At 39.9% G+C, this 17584-nt stretch overlaps 2 protein-coding genes across 2 annotated transcripts in view; one reads left to right on the forward strand and one right to left on the reverse strand.

Annotated features, from left to right (window-relative positions):
- Positions 1 to 1298: 1298 nt before the first annotated feature.
- LOC134750649 (myosin regulatory light chain 2) lies at positions 1299 to 4681 on the reverse strand. The gene is given in 4 exon segments (XM_063685871.1): positions 1299 to 2015; positions 2720 to 2917; positions 4533 to 4552; positions 4555 to 4681. Coding segments are annotated over 4 exon segments (753 nt in total). The 5' UTR covers positions 4667 to 4681; the 3' UTR covers positions 1299 to 1592.
- Positions 4682 to 14091: 9410 nt separating this feature from the next.
- The window catches only part of LOC134750715 (uncharacterized), a 38194-nt gene continuing 34701 nt past the window's right edge, over positions 14092 to 17584 (forward strand). Inside the window, exons 1-2 of the mRNA XM_063685951.1 lie at positions 14092 to 14267; positions 16366 to 16631. Coding sequence (XP_063542021.1) covers positions 14204 to 14267; positions 16366 to 16631 — 330 coding nt within the window. The 5' untranslated portion in view covers positions 14092 to 14203. The remainder of the gene's footprint in view (positions 14268 to 16365; positions 16632 to 17584) is intronic.

Raw genomic sequence — 17584 nt, forward strand, 5'->3', positions numbered from 1 at the left:
AATAAAATAACATTAACAAATCAACTTTCTTTGACAGTGACGTAACTGACGTACGACTGACAGTGACAGTCACAAGCGCGTTCAGAACTATTACTATATTGACGGAAAGCATGCGTTCAGAAGATAAATATTGCTTTTTTATTAATCATCATCGTCAAAAGGATTTTGGCTATTGCAATGTAGTAATAAGTAAAAAGCAGCTTATTCTTTACAACCCCGGACCCGGACCCGGGTATGTCCTTAAACTACGTCCAAAAGAGAGGTATGGGCACTGTGAATGTCATCTCGCTTTGTGTGGTAGGGCACAGGACAGCGGATGTCATTCCAGATCTAGAGCAGAACCTAACTGGGGAAGTACCTCCACCTTACAGAAAACCGCAGCTATCTACCTTCCATAACCACAGCCAAATAACACTAGACCCTACTTATAGTGTGTTGTGTTCCTGCCAGTGAGTATAAGGTTGCCAGAGCTCAACGAGGGTGTGGAGTGTTAGGGTCGGCAACGCGCATGTAACTCCTCTGCTCTGGAGTTGCAGGCGTACATAGGCTACGGAGACTGCTTAACATCAGGCGGGCCGTATGCTTGTTTGTCACCGACGTATAAATTATGTCTAATGTCTATATTTTCCACCAGCATCACTAAATTTTGTGGTGATTTGATACGACTAGGTAACAAATAGCAATCCTACATACCTACAAATGTAACAATAGTTTCTTTAGTTTCAGCTATGGTTTCAGTCAGAGCCCAAGGTCAGAGCTTACGTAATTAACTTCTAAAATAGGTAGTCAGTTGACCTACTTACTTGTCAGATTCAAGTTATGACTATTATTAGGTAATGTAGTTTTCAGGTCACTCCTTTTGACTGAATGACCCAGTTTATAAATAAAAATACTGTAACTTGAGAGGGTTTCTTGTGTTGACCAAAAATAATTATGTTTTAGGAACGTATGTATCCATTGTGTTTTATTTGTTGATGTATTCTCCTCTATCTTTTCAGCTTAGATCATTTTGATTCGAATACTTCATTCTAATATGTCTTCTAATAACTGCTTGTACAGTCAAGTCTAATAATAACGATACAAACAAAGGTCGTGTATATATATTTTAGGCACTTTGTCCGTATCGATATTTTTAGACGTGACTGTACCTACTACTAACTTTCAGAGATCAGTATGATTAGAATTTTGTTAGTGGCATGGTATGTCCTGGCTCGTGCCACTCGTGCTGTGGTGTGTGTGTGTGTGTGCGTGGGTACTGTGGGTGTGGGTGTAAGAGGATTGTGAATGACAACATCGTGTTTACAAAAAGGCCGAGTCTCGGCGCATCTCACTTAGTCAGACTTGCTTTAAATCTTTATTCCAACAAAATAATTGAATACATAGTATTCTTACAAAACGATCAGGTTCCGCCGAGGGGACAGTACTACACGAGTTAGTAATAGTAATACTATATTTTCATTATTTATACATAAAAAAATGGAAACAATAAATTATTACATAAAGAAATAAAATTATGTATTCGGTTCACTTCGAGATGTGGTCGAGTGTGTTGGTGGAACCGGCCGGGCGGGTGCGGGTGCGGGTTGGCAGCATTACGCAGCCTCACCGCCTTCTCCCTCCTCCTCGCCGCTAGCTGTTAGCATGGTGATGAGCGCGGTGGTGTTGATGAAGCCCTTGTCGTCGATGTCCATCTGGTCGTAGGCCTCGTCGACCTCGTCGGCGGAGAACTTGTCGCCCCAGGTCATGAGCGCGTGCCTCAGACGCTCGGAGTCGATGACGCCATTCTCGTCGAAGGTCTTGAAGGCGTTGATGACGACGTCGTCTTCATCGGAGCCGCCGGACATGCGGGCGCCGAAGAGGGTCAGCAGCTGGGTGAAGTTGATGGGGCCAGGAGCCTCGTTGACCATCTCGTCGAGCTCCTTCTCGGAGGCGAGCCTGCCGAGGGAGTCGAAGGTGGCGCGCAGGTCGTTCTTGCCGATGATGCCGTCCTTGTCGTGGTCCATCAGCTGGAAGGCCTATAACAAAGAACAATCATGTTTAACTTTGAAATCCTTGGGATGTGAAATCAAGGATGTATTAAAGAAGGATTGTTGTGATGCATCAGAGGGATGACGTCACGATTATCTGTCTGGTATTGGCGGTATTCGGAACAATGGCGGTTGAAATCGTGTTTATAAACACTATTATGTACGCGCACGCGCCTCATCTCCGACGTTACTTACATTTAGTTCATGGAAATATTGTGACCTACTAATGGTTGTTAAATTCAGAAGATGTATTAGGATACGTACGTAAACTTCAAATTAAATATCGAGACCATCAGTCATGTTCATACTGTCTTACTTAATTTTATCGACTTGATAATTTTGTCACACTTTTATGAGCTAGAGTAGAGATCATATAATATATAGAGTCAATAAAATTAAATTCCTTACCTGATGTTCCCTTTTTGTTATAGCCACGTGACAATTACATATGTATATCAAGTTGGTGATGCTGATGGAGCCAGATGCTGTAAGACTTTGGCAAATTTTACAACTACTTAATAGAACAAGTGACAGACATTTTTGATATTATCGCATCCTAGAGTCAGCATGTGTGGCATTGTGAACCACTTTGCTTTGGTTGAGGCTTCTTTTAGGATAGAGCCCGAAGGGTTTTGGAGAGGATTACACAGTTTGCTATGATAGTGGCTGGGTTGTAAGGCTTCTGGACTCACCTCCTTGAACTCGGCGACCTGCTTCTGCGTGAACATGGAGAAGACATTGGAGCCGGTGCGCTTGGCCTTGCGGCTGCCGCGCGAGCTCTGGCGGTCGCTGCCGCTGGAGGGCGCGGGCGCGGCTGCGGCGGGCGCTGCAGCCTCTTCGGGCGCGTCTTCCTTCGCCTTCTTCTTCTTTACCTTCTTGTCCTTATCCGCCTGGAAGGAGATGAATATTGTTAGAAAGGGAGAATTTTTTTTTTAATTGAGTCAACCTGGTCTTCTAATCAAATTTCGGACTTTTTAAGTGCTTTAATCGAAAGAGGTTATTTCCCTACTCTACACTTCTTTTACTTTAATATTACAAATTACAGTCCGGTCCATGAGATACGCGTGAGTTTGCTATTATCAAATATATTTTTTAACAGCTTTAAACAGCTCGATTCCAAAGTCTAAACATAGTAAATTATTCTTGTTGAAGATAGATACATACATTTATGTCGTATTCAAATTTCAGCCGAAGAGATACATCTTATAAATTGTCTGTTCTCATTTAGATACTGCTTTATTCCATCTACTTTTCGAATTTGATACATATTTGTACATACTACTGTCGCACCAAACCAACAAAATAGAAAACGTGGGCTGCATATTTATTAAGGTCAGCTCTACCCAAATATGTGACGTCGACGAAAGTTGTCGATTGATGGTAATTAGTTTTTAATTAGCCAAAAATCCCCGGGTCGTTATCCCGCCTAGAACTATTCATAAATCTTTTTACTCCGAAATCAGTTACTAGTATATTTAGAGACCCCTAGCTCCATACTAACTACGCGAATTCTAGTATCTGTGTCTACCGCTGGTTTCCCTACATCCCGTGAACAGCCCAGCTGATGCGCTCCGCGTTTGGGCTGCGCGAGCGCCGCCTCTAAATTTAGCACAGCTCGGCTTACAGCGCCACTGTTACACAGTTATGTAAAACTCCCGAAATAGATCGGCACCGTGCCAGCTTTCTTTTTTATTGGATTTATTGGAATGTTATCACATGTCCATTGCTTTTACTTGTTGGCAAGACAGTGTATTGTTTATTTTTAGATAATTGGAATATTTTCACCAAGGTGATTGGTAAGTCGTTTCTATGCTTTGGAGTTTTTAAATAACCTAAAACGCTTCTAATTTTTATTTAACTTAAGATTTCGGATTTTAGATTTCGTTTGGTCAGTTGTTATCATTAACTCTTATTAATTAAATTTTATGATCATGAATATCACGATTCATGAACTTTAAATTAAACTTATAATAAATATACAAGATTCATTTTTCATTGTCTATGCTTAGATTGGGCAAGGTTCTCAAGATAATGGTATTCAGGCCATCCCAGCTGCATTTGGTCACAGAGTCAAGTAGATATGTTTGACAATGGATGCAATAATCAAACATCTTGGCAGAGGCTAGAAGCTGACTGATGTTTAATGATACAGATTTTTGTTGATTCAAGATCATTTATGTGATCCGTTTCACGTTTTCTACAAAATTATAAGTTTTAGCAGTTCAAGTGCGTCTAATAGCTGTTGAAGAAATTAACGCTCGAGCACTCCCGGATGTGCACTGAATTGTTGAAGTTCGCTTTGATTTGGTTCCCGCTCTAAGTGTTGGTTTGTTTCCCGGTTTCACGGCACTAAGTAGATATAACTTCCGTTAACGAAATATTTGTTTGCGACCACGTGTTCCCTGCAGCAAATAACAGCTGATGCTTCCGGCACTGGCGTGTGGCGTCACATCACGATCACTACGACTGTACACTACACATTGCACTTCACTTCACGCTACTCACCATTGTGCTGTGTTGTGGAAGGTAACGAAGGAGAGACTGTACCGCTCGGCAGTCCCGCCCTGACTCCGAGTTGCTGGCGCTTCCCAGAGGAGCAGAGGTTGCTCCCCCCTCCTGTGTCCCCCACGCTCGAGCATGCTACCATTTATAGTTCGACGGGTCTGGAGCGGCGCGGGCTCAGAGCAGTCCGGGCCGCTCGCCGGCTCGGCCGCTGATATCTTTTGTTTATTTCTGTAAAGACCAGAAGTAGCCCACCTGAGGCTGTAAAACCCCCCGCCCTCGCGCCACAATCGCCCGATATCGATGATGCTCGTCATCGGAAGCTATTCCTGACTTTGTGGAATGCCGCGACTCATTGAGCTGAAAACACAATTTCGCTTAGGACAATTTGCTACCTGTGCCTCATACTAGCATTGCACAGAGTACGTAGGTCCAGTCAGTCACTAAAGATTAGCTAATTACTGACTACCTTAGGATTGGTCACTTTAATAAGTATATATTTTATGGTGGACGGACGTCCATGGTCACCGAACGTTTTACCGTCTCTACGATATGGTATAAGGGTCTCCTATATTGGTGTAATGGGTTTCTCCAATGCCAGGCTAGAACTTATCATCAACACGAAAATAGTTATTTTCAGGTAAATAGAGATTAATGTAGGGTGGTATGATAAAGAAAAATGCGTATTGTCTTTTGATTGATAGACTAGCTTGTGAAGTTACCTAGTCGTACAGATGTGATTGAACGAACAAGGACTGTGCTCTACCTTCATGAGCCAGAATAGTAACATGTTGATGCAGCTGGAAGCTTTCCAGGGTCGCTCCGAAATCCGAATGTGATTCGATTATGATTTATTATCTTTTTATGATTATGATTGCCATTGACACATTTATTTCTATTCATGTTGATATATTTACTAAGAACTTTAGTCCTTAATATTAAAATAACTAATTTGTTAGACCCGGGTTCATGTTTTACATATATGTTACTTTGCTGCAGAAATTGGCTATGTCAGTCACCCTGAGAGCGCACCAGCGACGCTCTCAGTGGTAACACGCAGTCGCTGTGGCCGAAATCGGTTAGGAGATGATGATGATGATATGTTACTTTGTAGTTACTTATTAGGTGTTATTTCTGTTTCTTCCTTTGTATTTTGTATCTTGTACCTACTTTTGTACTATATTTTTCTGGAAATGAAATTTTCTGTTAGGTTAAGTTTCTCGGCGCATTGGTGTTTGCTGTAATGCCATTTAACCAGAATTAAAAAAATAAATAAATTATGTTGTACATGAATGCAATAAAGAATGATTATGATTAGGAACAATCTGGCCCCCAGCGGTTATTATTTGTTCCGTTTGCAACATTTCCGCTTAATTGTAAAACATGGTATGTACACTTAATTGTTTTGGATCCCTCGCTAGTTTTAACTTTAAGCCATATATGCAAATATATGATACTTTTGCTCCCACTCATCTCGCGCGCACGGTGAACAAGGCAGGTGCAGCGGCTGAAAGTGCTGCTAGGTTCAAGCACAGCAAGTACGCGAACCTTGAACAGGTGTAAGATTTTGTCCCGGTTGCCGTCGAGACGGCTGGGCCTTGGTGTGCCGAGGCCAAAGCCTTTATTAAGGATATAGGGCGACGCTTAAGGGAAAGGGGCGGCGACCCTCGCTCTGGTTCTTTCCTCGTCCAAAAGATATCCCTGGCCATTCAGCGAGGTAATGCCGCCAGTATTTTTGGCACATTTGGTCCGGGGGATAATCAGAGTGGGGGGTAATATTGTATTTGTTATAATTTAGTTTTACTTTTTTGCATTAATTATTTTTCTTATAATATAATAAAAGGCGGCATCGTCATTTATCGGTCGTCACATCACTACGACAACCGGAATGTCACATCACTAAGAAGCGTCGTCCATCTTGTAGATCGGTTTCTGGGCGTCGTACGCGCCACATACTATTAACAACTAAACTCCCATATTTTGTGATTCTCTAATAAATATTTGTTATAATGGTGCTCTGGTGTTTTTACTCTTACAGCTTCAGAAGTGAGATAATAATCTTCGCCTACTACGATATAATTTGTCGGAAATTGGCATTACGAAATTAACCGCGCGTAGTCCTTTCCTTGTTTCATTGTTGTGAACGTTATCGTTATATAACAGAATTAATCTGATTGTAATCAGTAAATGCACCAACACCACTCATCAGTTAAGGACTATTAAACACGAAGTCCAAGTTTAGCGCCAAAATTATGCCTACGTGCTGCCGGCGTGCCTTGTGTTTGTGTTGTGTGTTTGCTTTCAGATGCCTATCTATCTATTGCAGTTTATGTACCTCAGTGGTCAATGATCATGACTGTCTGAAAAATATTGAAGTATAAAGCTGCTGGCGTGTATGTATTACAATATTCACAGCAGAATATCACAGGACACGGGCTGACAGTTGCCAATGTTACCATTGCTTTTGATATTGGTATGAATAAAATACTTAAATCCTTGGAAGAAGTCTTGTTGGCCGGTCCAACACCTAACAATGCACCGGGACCATGGTGGTTGATATTCACTGCCTCACTTATGTATTGTGTTTTGTGATCCATGTGCTTTCAGATACATATGTGATTATGTGTACATAACATATTAACACAATGCTATAATCATTTCTACAGTTGTGTTATGGTGAGATTTACATTCAAGTAAAAAGGCTTACAAAACAAGTTGGGTAATGTAAATTTAGCCTAGATTGATACCTTATGTATGCTGGTATTATGTTTCATGATTAACAATGAGTGCTACTTAATACTTTATCCTTACAGTCAAATTAAAATAGATTTCAAGTTTTCAAAAACACTGGAGGACAATATCGGTTACAAGTGTTTAACACCGATAAGGAGAAATTAATTGCTGTTCCATATATGTGTGTGTGTGTGTTCTTATACATGCTTATTGCAACTGAACTAATGCTTTGTTAGTATGTTTTTGGATTGTGTAATTTCCAGAAATTTGACAGCAATGATTCTTGAATTGAATTACCATACTGGCTTGTGGCTATCGGCTCAGGCCTCTATAATGAACCCAACTGGACATGAATAATATTTTAAAGTTAAATGGTTATGGATGCCAGGTATATGTTCAAGTAATTCATTATATGGAGATATTGTTGTGTTCCTGCCGGTGAGTAAGGTTGCCAGAGCTCAACGAGGGTGCGGAGTGTTATGGTTGGCAACATGCATGTAGCTCCTTTGGAGTAGTAGGTGTACATAGCCTACGGAGACTGCTTAATATCAGGCGGGCCGTATGCTCGTTTGCCACCAATGTAGTACAATAAAAATATGTTGATAAGTGACTAATCTCTGGTTCCATGGAAAAGGAGGTATTTATTTAGAAATAAAATATTTGTTCATGATTTACCTACATGTATACTAAGGGTCAGTATTAGTATGTGTTACATTGACTGCAGGTTGGTAAAATGCGCTTTGTGAATAAGCAAAAAAAATAATTATTGACATTTATTTGTAGTTGGGTAGTGTCTGCGACAAATTGTATTCACTACATGTTGCCGGAGCCTTCATGGACTGACTATTTTAAAAAGCAGTCCATATCACATTCTTATGCATATAACCTCATACATCCTTATCTTTGCAATTAATATTAAGTTGGAGACATACAAATTAACATGGATAATTTCTGTCTGTACTTACATACATTTCTTCTATGTATGAAAAATCTCATGAAAAGAATATTTACTTATCCAAATTGCATACCACTTATAGTATACCTATTATGGTTGTTGTTTTGTTCATAGGGATGTGGTTTAAGTTTGCATTGCAAAATATTTTTCACAAAATTTCATCATGTCATGAAATGAACCAAAGACATACTTCGACAGACTTACCAAACAAATGAAAGTTTTATTTGCATGTCGTGGTCAAGTGTCCACTTGAGGCATTGACAATGATAATAATTTGTGTCTTTATCTTACATTATATTTCAGATGCATTTCCTTATAACAAAACTTTTGATTGCTGGTGAAGTTATGACCATAAGTTTAAAATACTTGCATCGATTTAGTATAATTACAGGAGTTTCCAAGGTTTAAATCTTGTCAAAGAGATGGAAATATTGTACTAGGCATTTATTAAACTGTGTATCATACTGGTAAAGCAGGTTGTTGCTAATGGTAAGCAAGTTGAATACTTTCAGGAGTCGATATGGACTTTGACTGTCTACATGACATACATGTCTTACATACAAATGCCATTGGAGCACTGGACTCTAAACATATCGGTCAGTTAAGTATTAAATGGATGCATAATCAACAAAGGTAAATAGCTTGGTTAAAGCTTTCCATATATTTTAACCCATTTACTGCTAATGAACATTGACCGAAGCAAGTCATGTCATGAGCTACTTACTGTTTGAAGTTATTGACACTTTTCCTCTGAACTTGCAGTATGTTGTGATACTTTTTGTATTATAAAACTGTACATTTTAATTGCTTCTTGTTTTCATAAATGAGAAGTTAAAAATTATTTTTCACAAATTTTGTGGATTCACTATTGTTTTGCAAGATTTATAAATTGTATTCTATTGTGAACTCATTTACCTTACAATGTGTGCTTGCATGGTATTTAACAAAATGATTTAGTTTTGTGCAGGTATGAGTTAACCTGGATGATGATGTGTTGAGTTACCAACACATAAAATGCACATGTACAGCTGAAGAAAGTCAAGTTGTGTCTTGGGAAGCTTTGTTTGACAAGCTTTATGGTTTAAGCATATGTACCATTGATCTGGCTGATTGATACACAATATACACTTTGATGATGGTTGCAAAATACAATTAGTGAAACCTCGATAAGGCGAACCTGGGTAAGAGAGTAACCTCGATAACATGAACTTCTGTTCTGGTTCTACCGTAGTTCAACGGTAGTATAGTAAGAGTGTTGTCTTTATTTAGGGGCACGGAAGAGGCAAGCCAAGTTGCACATAATTATTTTATAATTGGTCGCATGTAGCGACTGCTTATTATTTTATATCTTCGATGTTAAAGGCAAATGCTGTTATTTCAACTACTACAGTGTAATTTTCTCCATATATTTTCAGATTAAGAACTGACTGCTATTGCTACACTGTGTTTCGTGTATACACTCTCAGATTAAGATTTGAGTTGTGTTTTGCCTTTATATTCTCGGACTTGGAACTGAGATGTAATTTTATTAGACACTCGGATTGAGAACCGAGTTATTATTTTATTTATATGCTCTCGGATTGGGAACCGAGTTGTGATTTTGTTTTATCCCAGATTTAGAACTGGGTTATTGTTGTCATACTAATGTGTTTTGTTAACAGGTTTGCCGACTATAATAAACACATTGTGCTTGATTATTGTAGTTACCTACCATGGTAATGCTTGCAATATATTGTTTTATGGGGGCCCCACTGTTTGCCATTTTACTTTAAAGGCTGATTCATAATTCTATCGGTTGCTTCAATGTCAGCTATATATAGAGGTTAAATTATTGTGTGTTCTTTTATGAGCTGTTACTCGAACACTCGGCAAGGGATGCTATCCTTAAGAGGCTAGTTCCTGGCGCCGGTAATCGCAACATAGGCTTTAAGAGGCGGTCTGTTGCTTGTCACTATCCTTAAGAGGGTAGTTTGTTACTCTTATCTGCAGTGCAGGCTTTAAGAGGCGGACCATTGCATGTGATATAAGACTTTCGGCAAGGGATGCTATCCTTAAGAGGCTAGTTCCTGGCGCCGGTAATCGCAACATAGGCTTTAAGAGGCGGTCTGTTGCTTGTCACTATCCTTAAGAGGGTAGTTTGTTACTGGTATCTGCAGTGCAGGCTTTAAGAGGCGGACCATTGCATGTGATATAAGACTTTCGGCAAGGGATGCTATCCTTAAGAGGCTAGTTCCTGGCGCCGGTAATCGCAACATAGGCTTTAAGAGGCGGTCTGTTGCTTGTCACTATCCTTAAGAGGGTAGTTTGTTACTGGTATCTGCAGTGCAGGCTTTAAGAGGCGGACCATTGCATGTGATATAAGACTTTCGGCAAGGGATGCTATCCTTAAGAGGCTAGTTCCTGGCGCCGGTAATCGCAACATAGGCTTTAAGAGGCGGCCTGTTGCTTGTCATTAACCTTCAGAGGCTAGTTGTTATTACTATCTGCAGTGCAGGCCTTAAGAGGCGGACCATTGCATGTGTTATTAGACTACCTTCAGAGGCTAGTTGTTATTATTGGTTGCTTATTTGTTGTTGAGAGGTTGGCTTGAGACCTTGTTTCACAAAAGTATGCTTTAAGACTGATGATCTTAAGATTACCTTGAAAGGGTTGCTTGCACTTATACCTTCTAGAGATCGCTGACGAAGTTCCGGATCCAGTAGAGTTGAGGGAGTGCCTGTTCGGAATGCCCAGTTGAAACGAGTGCATGCAACACGCTCCGTGACAATCTTATCGTGAAGGGTCGACTTCTACGGTCGTTGCGCCTACAAGGGCAGTGGTATCCTAGCCTGCATATGGTATTTTAACACGGTAATGTTTTTGTCTAATAATTAAATCTGTGGATAACTGCCATTAGTCACGATGCTAGAAAGCGGTGACATGAAGTACTTGATTATGTCACGACTAAAGGTGATTATGTAATTTATAACAATGTTGCTAAAGAGCGCCCATGAGTTCTGTCCAAACATAATTGCATCTGTCTCATGTTTTTACAGAAGTAGACAAATTTTGACTGTCATTGTTATTTACGGTATGATTTTATGGCTATCAAGCCGGACCTGTGATCGAAAGGGTCTAACTGTGCCAATTGTGCATTTATGGATCGTCGTAACCTTATCACAGTTATTTGGACAACATTGGTATTATACTAATGCTAAAAGCCTGTCGCTGGCTATAGTTCCAAGGGTAAATTATCACGCCTTGTTATGTTAAGGAACCTAGTCTTTTCACACGTATGTTACAGAGGTTCGTAAACAAGAGTTTATGCTGTTTTCATGTGCTGCATCGGAGGGCAGCTATGCACACGCATGAGACGTGTCCCATGTTAGCCACTCACGAGTTGTACGCATTGTTGTGCGTGCGTGCGAAGGAGTCTTATATCCTACAACGGACGACCCAACTGTGAGTTTGTTCCAAGTCTTTGCTTTTAAAACAACGCAAAACATCTTTGTTACGTTTAGCGGTCAGTATGAAACGCACCGCTCATGGAAGGTTTGGGTTACCTGCATAGGTACATTATACAAGAAGGTTATAAATAAATATCAAATAAATCCTTCCAAGTTATGACGTTATTCACAAGACAATAATTTATGTTAGATTGCGTTGCAAAAGTGGTTTATCTACCCGCCGCTAGATGTCAATATTTTATTACTTGCATAAATAATTAATTGGTATTTCTATCCTCTTGGTGTCATATGCACATGAAAGGTTTAGTATACCTTTTGTGTATTTCGAGCAAGTACCGAGCAGTCTTGCAAATGCTAACACCTCTTGTAGGTACCACGGAACATTTGGTTCCTAGCCTGGTCATGCAATCTTACATTTAGTTCAGTCAGCTGACCTTAGCCTTACCCCAATTCGATTAAAATAGAACTAAATGTCTTGGTGTAAGTTGACGATAACGAAATAGACTGTTTCAACGGAACTTGAGTCAATTACTTAAAAGGACCAAGCCTTGTGTATCGGCTGAGCATAAAAGATGCTTGTTCAATTCGCAGAATAACGAACAGATGGAGGCTACCGCCACCTGGTGGAGGCCCAGCTTGCTGCGATTGTGTTGGCTGCGGCTGTCTCCAGTGGCGGCACGGCTAGCAGTGACCTTCGGGGCGTAGGTCGGGTCAGGAGATGGCCGAGCTAAAAGGCGGCATCGTCATTTATCGGTCGTCACATCACTACGACAACCGGAATGTCACATCACTAAGAAGCGTCGTCCATCTTGTAGATCGGTTTCTGGGCGTCGTACGCGCCACATACTATTAACAACTAAACTCCCATATTTTGTGATTCTCTAATAAATATTTGTTATAATGGTGCTCTGGTGTTTTTACTCTTACAATAACTATTGTTAAATAAATATTGTTTAATATATGATGTATGATTCTCATGATATTGCACGATGTTTAGTGTACCTAATAAAGTAAAAGAATAATCTTTCGAAACAGTAGCTCGGGCGGTCTTAAAATAGATCCGGGTGGAATTCAGAACTGGGGCAAATGTCTCCCAGTTGGGTGTTCTGCTCATTCGGGAGCGGGACACTTACGAGCCGGAAATGTGGCACGCACGGCACGGGTGAATGACGTGACGTGACGTTGAGATGACGTTTGTGGGAGGACCTATTAAATGTACTAGGTGATTGAGATATACATTTAGTGAGAGTAACTTGAGCCAAACTTTTGTAGGTGTAGCAGTATTAATTCAGGAAAGCTGCTCTATTTGACTCGCCAAATGGATAGTGTGCAGATGTACGTGGCGCTACCATAATAATTAGGTACCTACTACATACCTTTATAGTTTATCGGGTCTCTATTGTTTACCATAAATTATAATGTATTGTAGTCATAATGTATTGTTTGTCCACATTTTCGTTAGTCATAATTTGGTTTTTCTCAGGAACGCGTAGCTTTTCAGGGTTGCCATAAAACAAACCTAACCTAACCTATATATAGGATAACCTGAGGAAAATCCTGAAAAGTTTAGTTATTCACCAGCTAAGTTATGTATATTTGTATATATATATATAAATTAGATGTATATATTTATATTAGTAGTACTCTATGTTATTATGTCACGTCGTCCACAACGTGTCCCGTCCCGAACTATGCTGTCCCGCACACTCCGCTGGCTCCACAGAAAACCAGCGCCGTTGACCACGCTAGTCGTGCCAGCTGCATTGCTGAGTGGAGACCATTTCGGCTTCACATCTCTATTTCTACTGTTTCGTTTATCTTTGTCTTGTATTTGCTATATATGTGTTGTATTGATGTGTTGTCTGAATAAATGATTTCTATTCTATTCTATTCTATTCTAAAAGTAAACGGTTTCAGAATTATGACTAATGATAAAGTCCCCCCTTTCATCAATCTACTATTTCACCACACCAGCTGGTAAACGCTCTCTTGACTAATGAGAAAGTTGCATTTTATCCACATGTGGGACAAAGTAATCAAATGCAAATTGGTTGGCCGGTGGTGTTGTAATACTTGTAACACATACCCATTTTTGCTACCATAAATCATAAATCATTTATATAAAAATAAAAATAAGAATGTGTACCGATGTACTTGGTTGGCCACTGGCCGTCATTATCTATTTATTTGAAGCTGACTGTACGAGCAGGGCTTCAAACTCACGTCCTCCTGTTTGGAAGCCGGACCACTAACCACTAGGCCACCAGCGCTTACGGTACGGTGCTACTGTACTGCTATTAGGTCGATAACGTTTACTGCATTTCCGCACGCGTATGTCTCAACAATTATTTAATACAATGACGTCACAGTTATACCCATCTCATCCCCCACTATCCCCGTCTCAGCTAAGTTGAACTTGACTGTCCAGTCGCGCCTTTCACTTCGCGGGGCCAGTCATACCGTACGAGAACCATGCGCGTACGCAAGTTGCTGTGGTGATACTTTCATTTAGTGATAACATGTAAACAGTGAGATTGAAGATGAACGGAGTTAGTCATGCGGTACCAAAGGTGTTGTTAGGTTACTTAGTGTTATTATTCTCAGGTGAGTGGTCTAACTCTAAACTGTCTAGAATTTTCACTTTTGTCGAGTTTGTTGAGCAATATTGTTCGATCTCTGTCGTGTTCTTTGTTACTGTAATTGTAATTATTGTGAGTTTGTGTTTTGCCACAAATAGCTTTAAGTAGAGAAATCTGATATTAGTATGTTGTACCTACTTATACTTTAAAAGTGTTTAGCACCTTTAGGTACCTTTTAATTTCCGGTTGTACATTTCTACCTTTCTTTATATGTCATACGTCATGATGTATACATATAAGTACAGTGATTTTAAATATAACAAATAAACGGACAAGTACGAGTCGGACTCGCCAACCGAGGGTTCCGTACTTTTTAGGGTTCCGTGCCCAAAGGGTAAAAACGGGACCCTATTACTAAGACTCCGCTGTCCCTCTGTACGTCTGTCTGTCACCAGGCTGTATCTCATGAACCGTGACCGCTAGACAGTTGAAATACAGGACAGATAGACGGACAGACGGACAGTGGACTCTCCCGACAGCGGAGTCCGAGTGGAGTGGAGTGGAGTGGATAGGGTCCCGTTTTCACTCTTTGGGTACGGAACGGAAAAGCAGTGGCAGTGGCACTCCGGGAGTGCCGACAGAAGTGAACAGAAGTGAAAATTTGAACAATTACGTTTGTATTTTTTTGAATTGTCAGGAAATAATTTATTGTGCTCCAAGGGTTCCGTACGTTACACAATTTAAACAATTTATTATTTATGTGAAACAAAGATTCAAAGATTTATTTGTTCAACATAGGTAAGTAAACGTGAGTGAAACGTCTTTAAAAAAGCCGTAGGGGTCAAATCAAAAACTAAGTAATATAAGTCCGACTCACGCTTGACTGTACTACATTTCTAATAGGTTTTCCTGTCATCTATAGGTAAAGAACTATTTTGTGTTTATTTTTTAAAATTTAAGACCCTATAGTTTCGGAGATAAAGGGGGGGGGGATGGTAATTTTTTGGCTATTTTCTTTTTAAATAACTTCTTAACTATTTATTTTAAAATTACAAAAAAATATATTTGAGATTCTCAAAATGAGCTCTTTCATTTGATATGTAACACGATATAGTTTGAAAAACTTTATTTTCCCCTCACTAGCTCGGAAAGTTGCCTTTTAACCTTCAAAACAAGCGGGGAAAAACGCGTTTTATCCACTAGTGGGGAAAGTAATTTGACCTTGGATGGAGCGTGTTTAAGTAGCTTGACAGATAACAAAACGTAAAACGCTCATGATAATGGTTCGTTCGATATTAATTATCATTAAATAAATGGTTTGAGAATCTAATAAAAAATATCAAATTTAGCTTTATTTAATGATTTTAAGTCATAAACCTTAAAATTCCATAAGAACCGTTTGTTTTTTTATAATGATGTTAAATATAATTCTGAACGCACAAGTTGAGTCGATGCAATTTCAAAACGCATCGTTGACATTTCATACGTCAGAAATGTCAACATTGTCAACAAATTTTTTACTTAAAAACTTTTCTCACCGACTCGACTCCGTAAAAATACACAACTTCCAGAGTTTTCTATTATAATATCGTAAAAAAAATGAGTGATTCCAGTGATGAAGATGATCTAACGCCTGTGGATGTTGCACGTTCCTCGCTATAGTGAGGGGAAAAGTTTTGTGTTACACACGGGTGCAAATGTATTTTACTTCTCGTGTGTTGAAGCACTCGCTACGCTCAGGATTCTATTTTAGATCCACTCGCTTCGCTCGTGGTTCAACTATAGAATCCTTTCGCTTGCACGTGTTTCAATTCTACACTCGCGGGTAAAATACAACTTTGCACCCTTGTATAACAAATAACTATTTTCAATTTACTCATTTACCCCCCAAAAGATGTCCCCATGTTTAAAATTCATTTTTTAGTGTTATAGTGTTACATTTCCGTCTTTGGGTCACAAACTTACATATGTATAGTTTCGGAGAAAATAGGCTGTGACAGACGGACAGACAGACGGACAGACGCACGAGTGATCCTATAAGGGTTCCGTTTTTTTCTTTTGAGGTACGGAACCCCAAAAAGCAGTCACATTCTTTCATTTCGTTTGAAACTTGGTGTTTACAGATGCGTGTTCAGGCCTGGTTCTGCGCGCGCTCATATCTCAACATGGTCTCCACGGCGAGGTGGAGTTCTCCCGCAAGGCCGAGGGCATTGTGGCCGTCAGGACAGCCCTCACACCGACCTTGGAGCACCCTGAGCATGCCCTGCGCTGGGCTGTACATACCTTCCCGGTCGACCATCGTGATGTGACGGACGCAAGGTGCTCGAGATTGGGCGCCGTGCTACATGATCTAACTGATGACCTGGGCTACCTTCTAGTTCCTGGCAAGGTAACTTGTTTAATAGCCAATTGCTCTAATCCAGGAATCCACCCTGCGCTGGGTGGGTCATCATACATTCCCGGTTGTCATTGACATGTGACGGACGCAAGGTGTTTTAGGTTGGGAGCCGTGTTGCAGGACCTTACTGAGCTTGGCTACCTGCTGGTATCTGGTAAGGTAACTTTTGTAGTAGCCGACTATTTCTAGCCTAGGAGCATATACTTCGCAAGTACGCAGGGCTGTCCATACATTCCCGATGAACCATTGTGAAGGTGATCGCTGCTCGGAACCGTTTTGCAAGACCTTAATGATGAGCTGAACTGCTACTTAGCTTGTATATAGTAGCTATCGCCCTTACTGTAGCATTGAGCGCGTCCTGCGTTTACGTTTATTACGTATTTACGCATATTTTTGTCTAATTTATGTTACGTACCCTGATTGGTCTTTTATTGATGACAAAAAACTGGCTCTAGTTTCCCGCTGTTCGATTACAATGGGAGGAATAAGTAAAAGCTAAACAGAATAATAAATAAGATACACACATAACAGAATAATACGAGTACTTAATAACAAAATAAGGCATAGTATTGCGCCTTCTTAATAGCCTTAACTAAGGCCCCATCCGGCACAGAAAGCACAAAACTTGGCATGCATTGGCATGCATATAGCTTTTAGGTTTATAAGAATAAATAGAAATAGAAACACGCCAAGAAGTTATTGTTTCACTCCCTCCCCCCACTTTTGTATCCCCATTTTTTGTTTATATAATTTATTTTTTATGAAAACTGTGAAACCTACTACAATAAAAATGTCTAAAAGTATATTCTCTATAAAATTCTCTACCTCTACTTTTTACCACAGATTTACAAGTGTCTTTTTTCTCACTTGAGATTGTATCAGTTAATAAAATAAAAAAAGTCATTTATTTCAGAAAACATAGGTTCCATAATATGGTTAATAGT

This window comes from Cydia strobilella, chromosome 20 (genome assembly GCF_947568885.1).
Source record: "Cydia strobilella chromosome 20, ilCydStro3.1, whole genome shotgun sequence".
NCBI classification, from domain to species: Eukaryota; Metazoa; Arthropoda; class Insecta; order Lepidoptera; family Tortricidae; genus Cydia; species Cydia strobilella.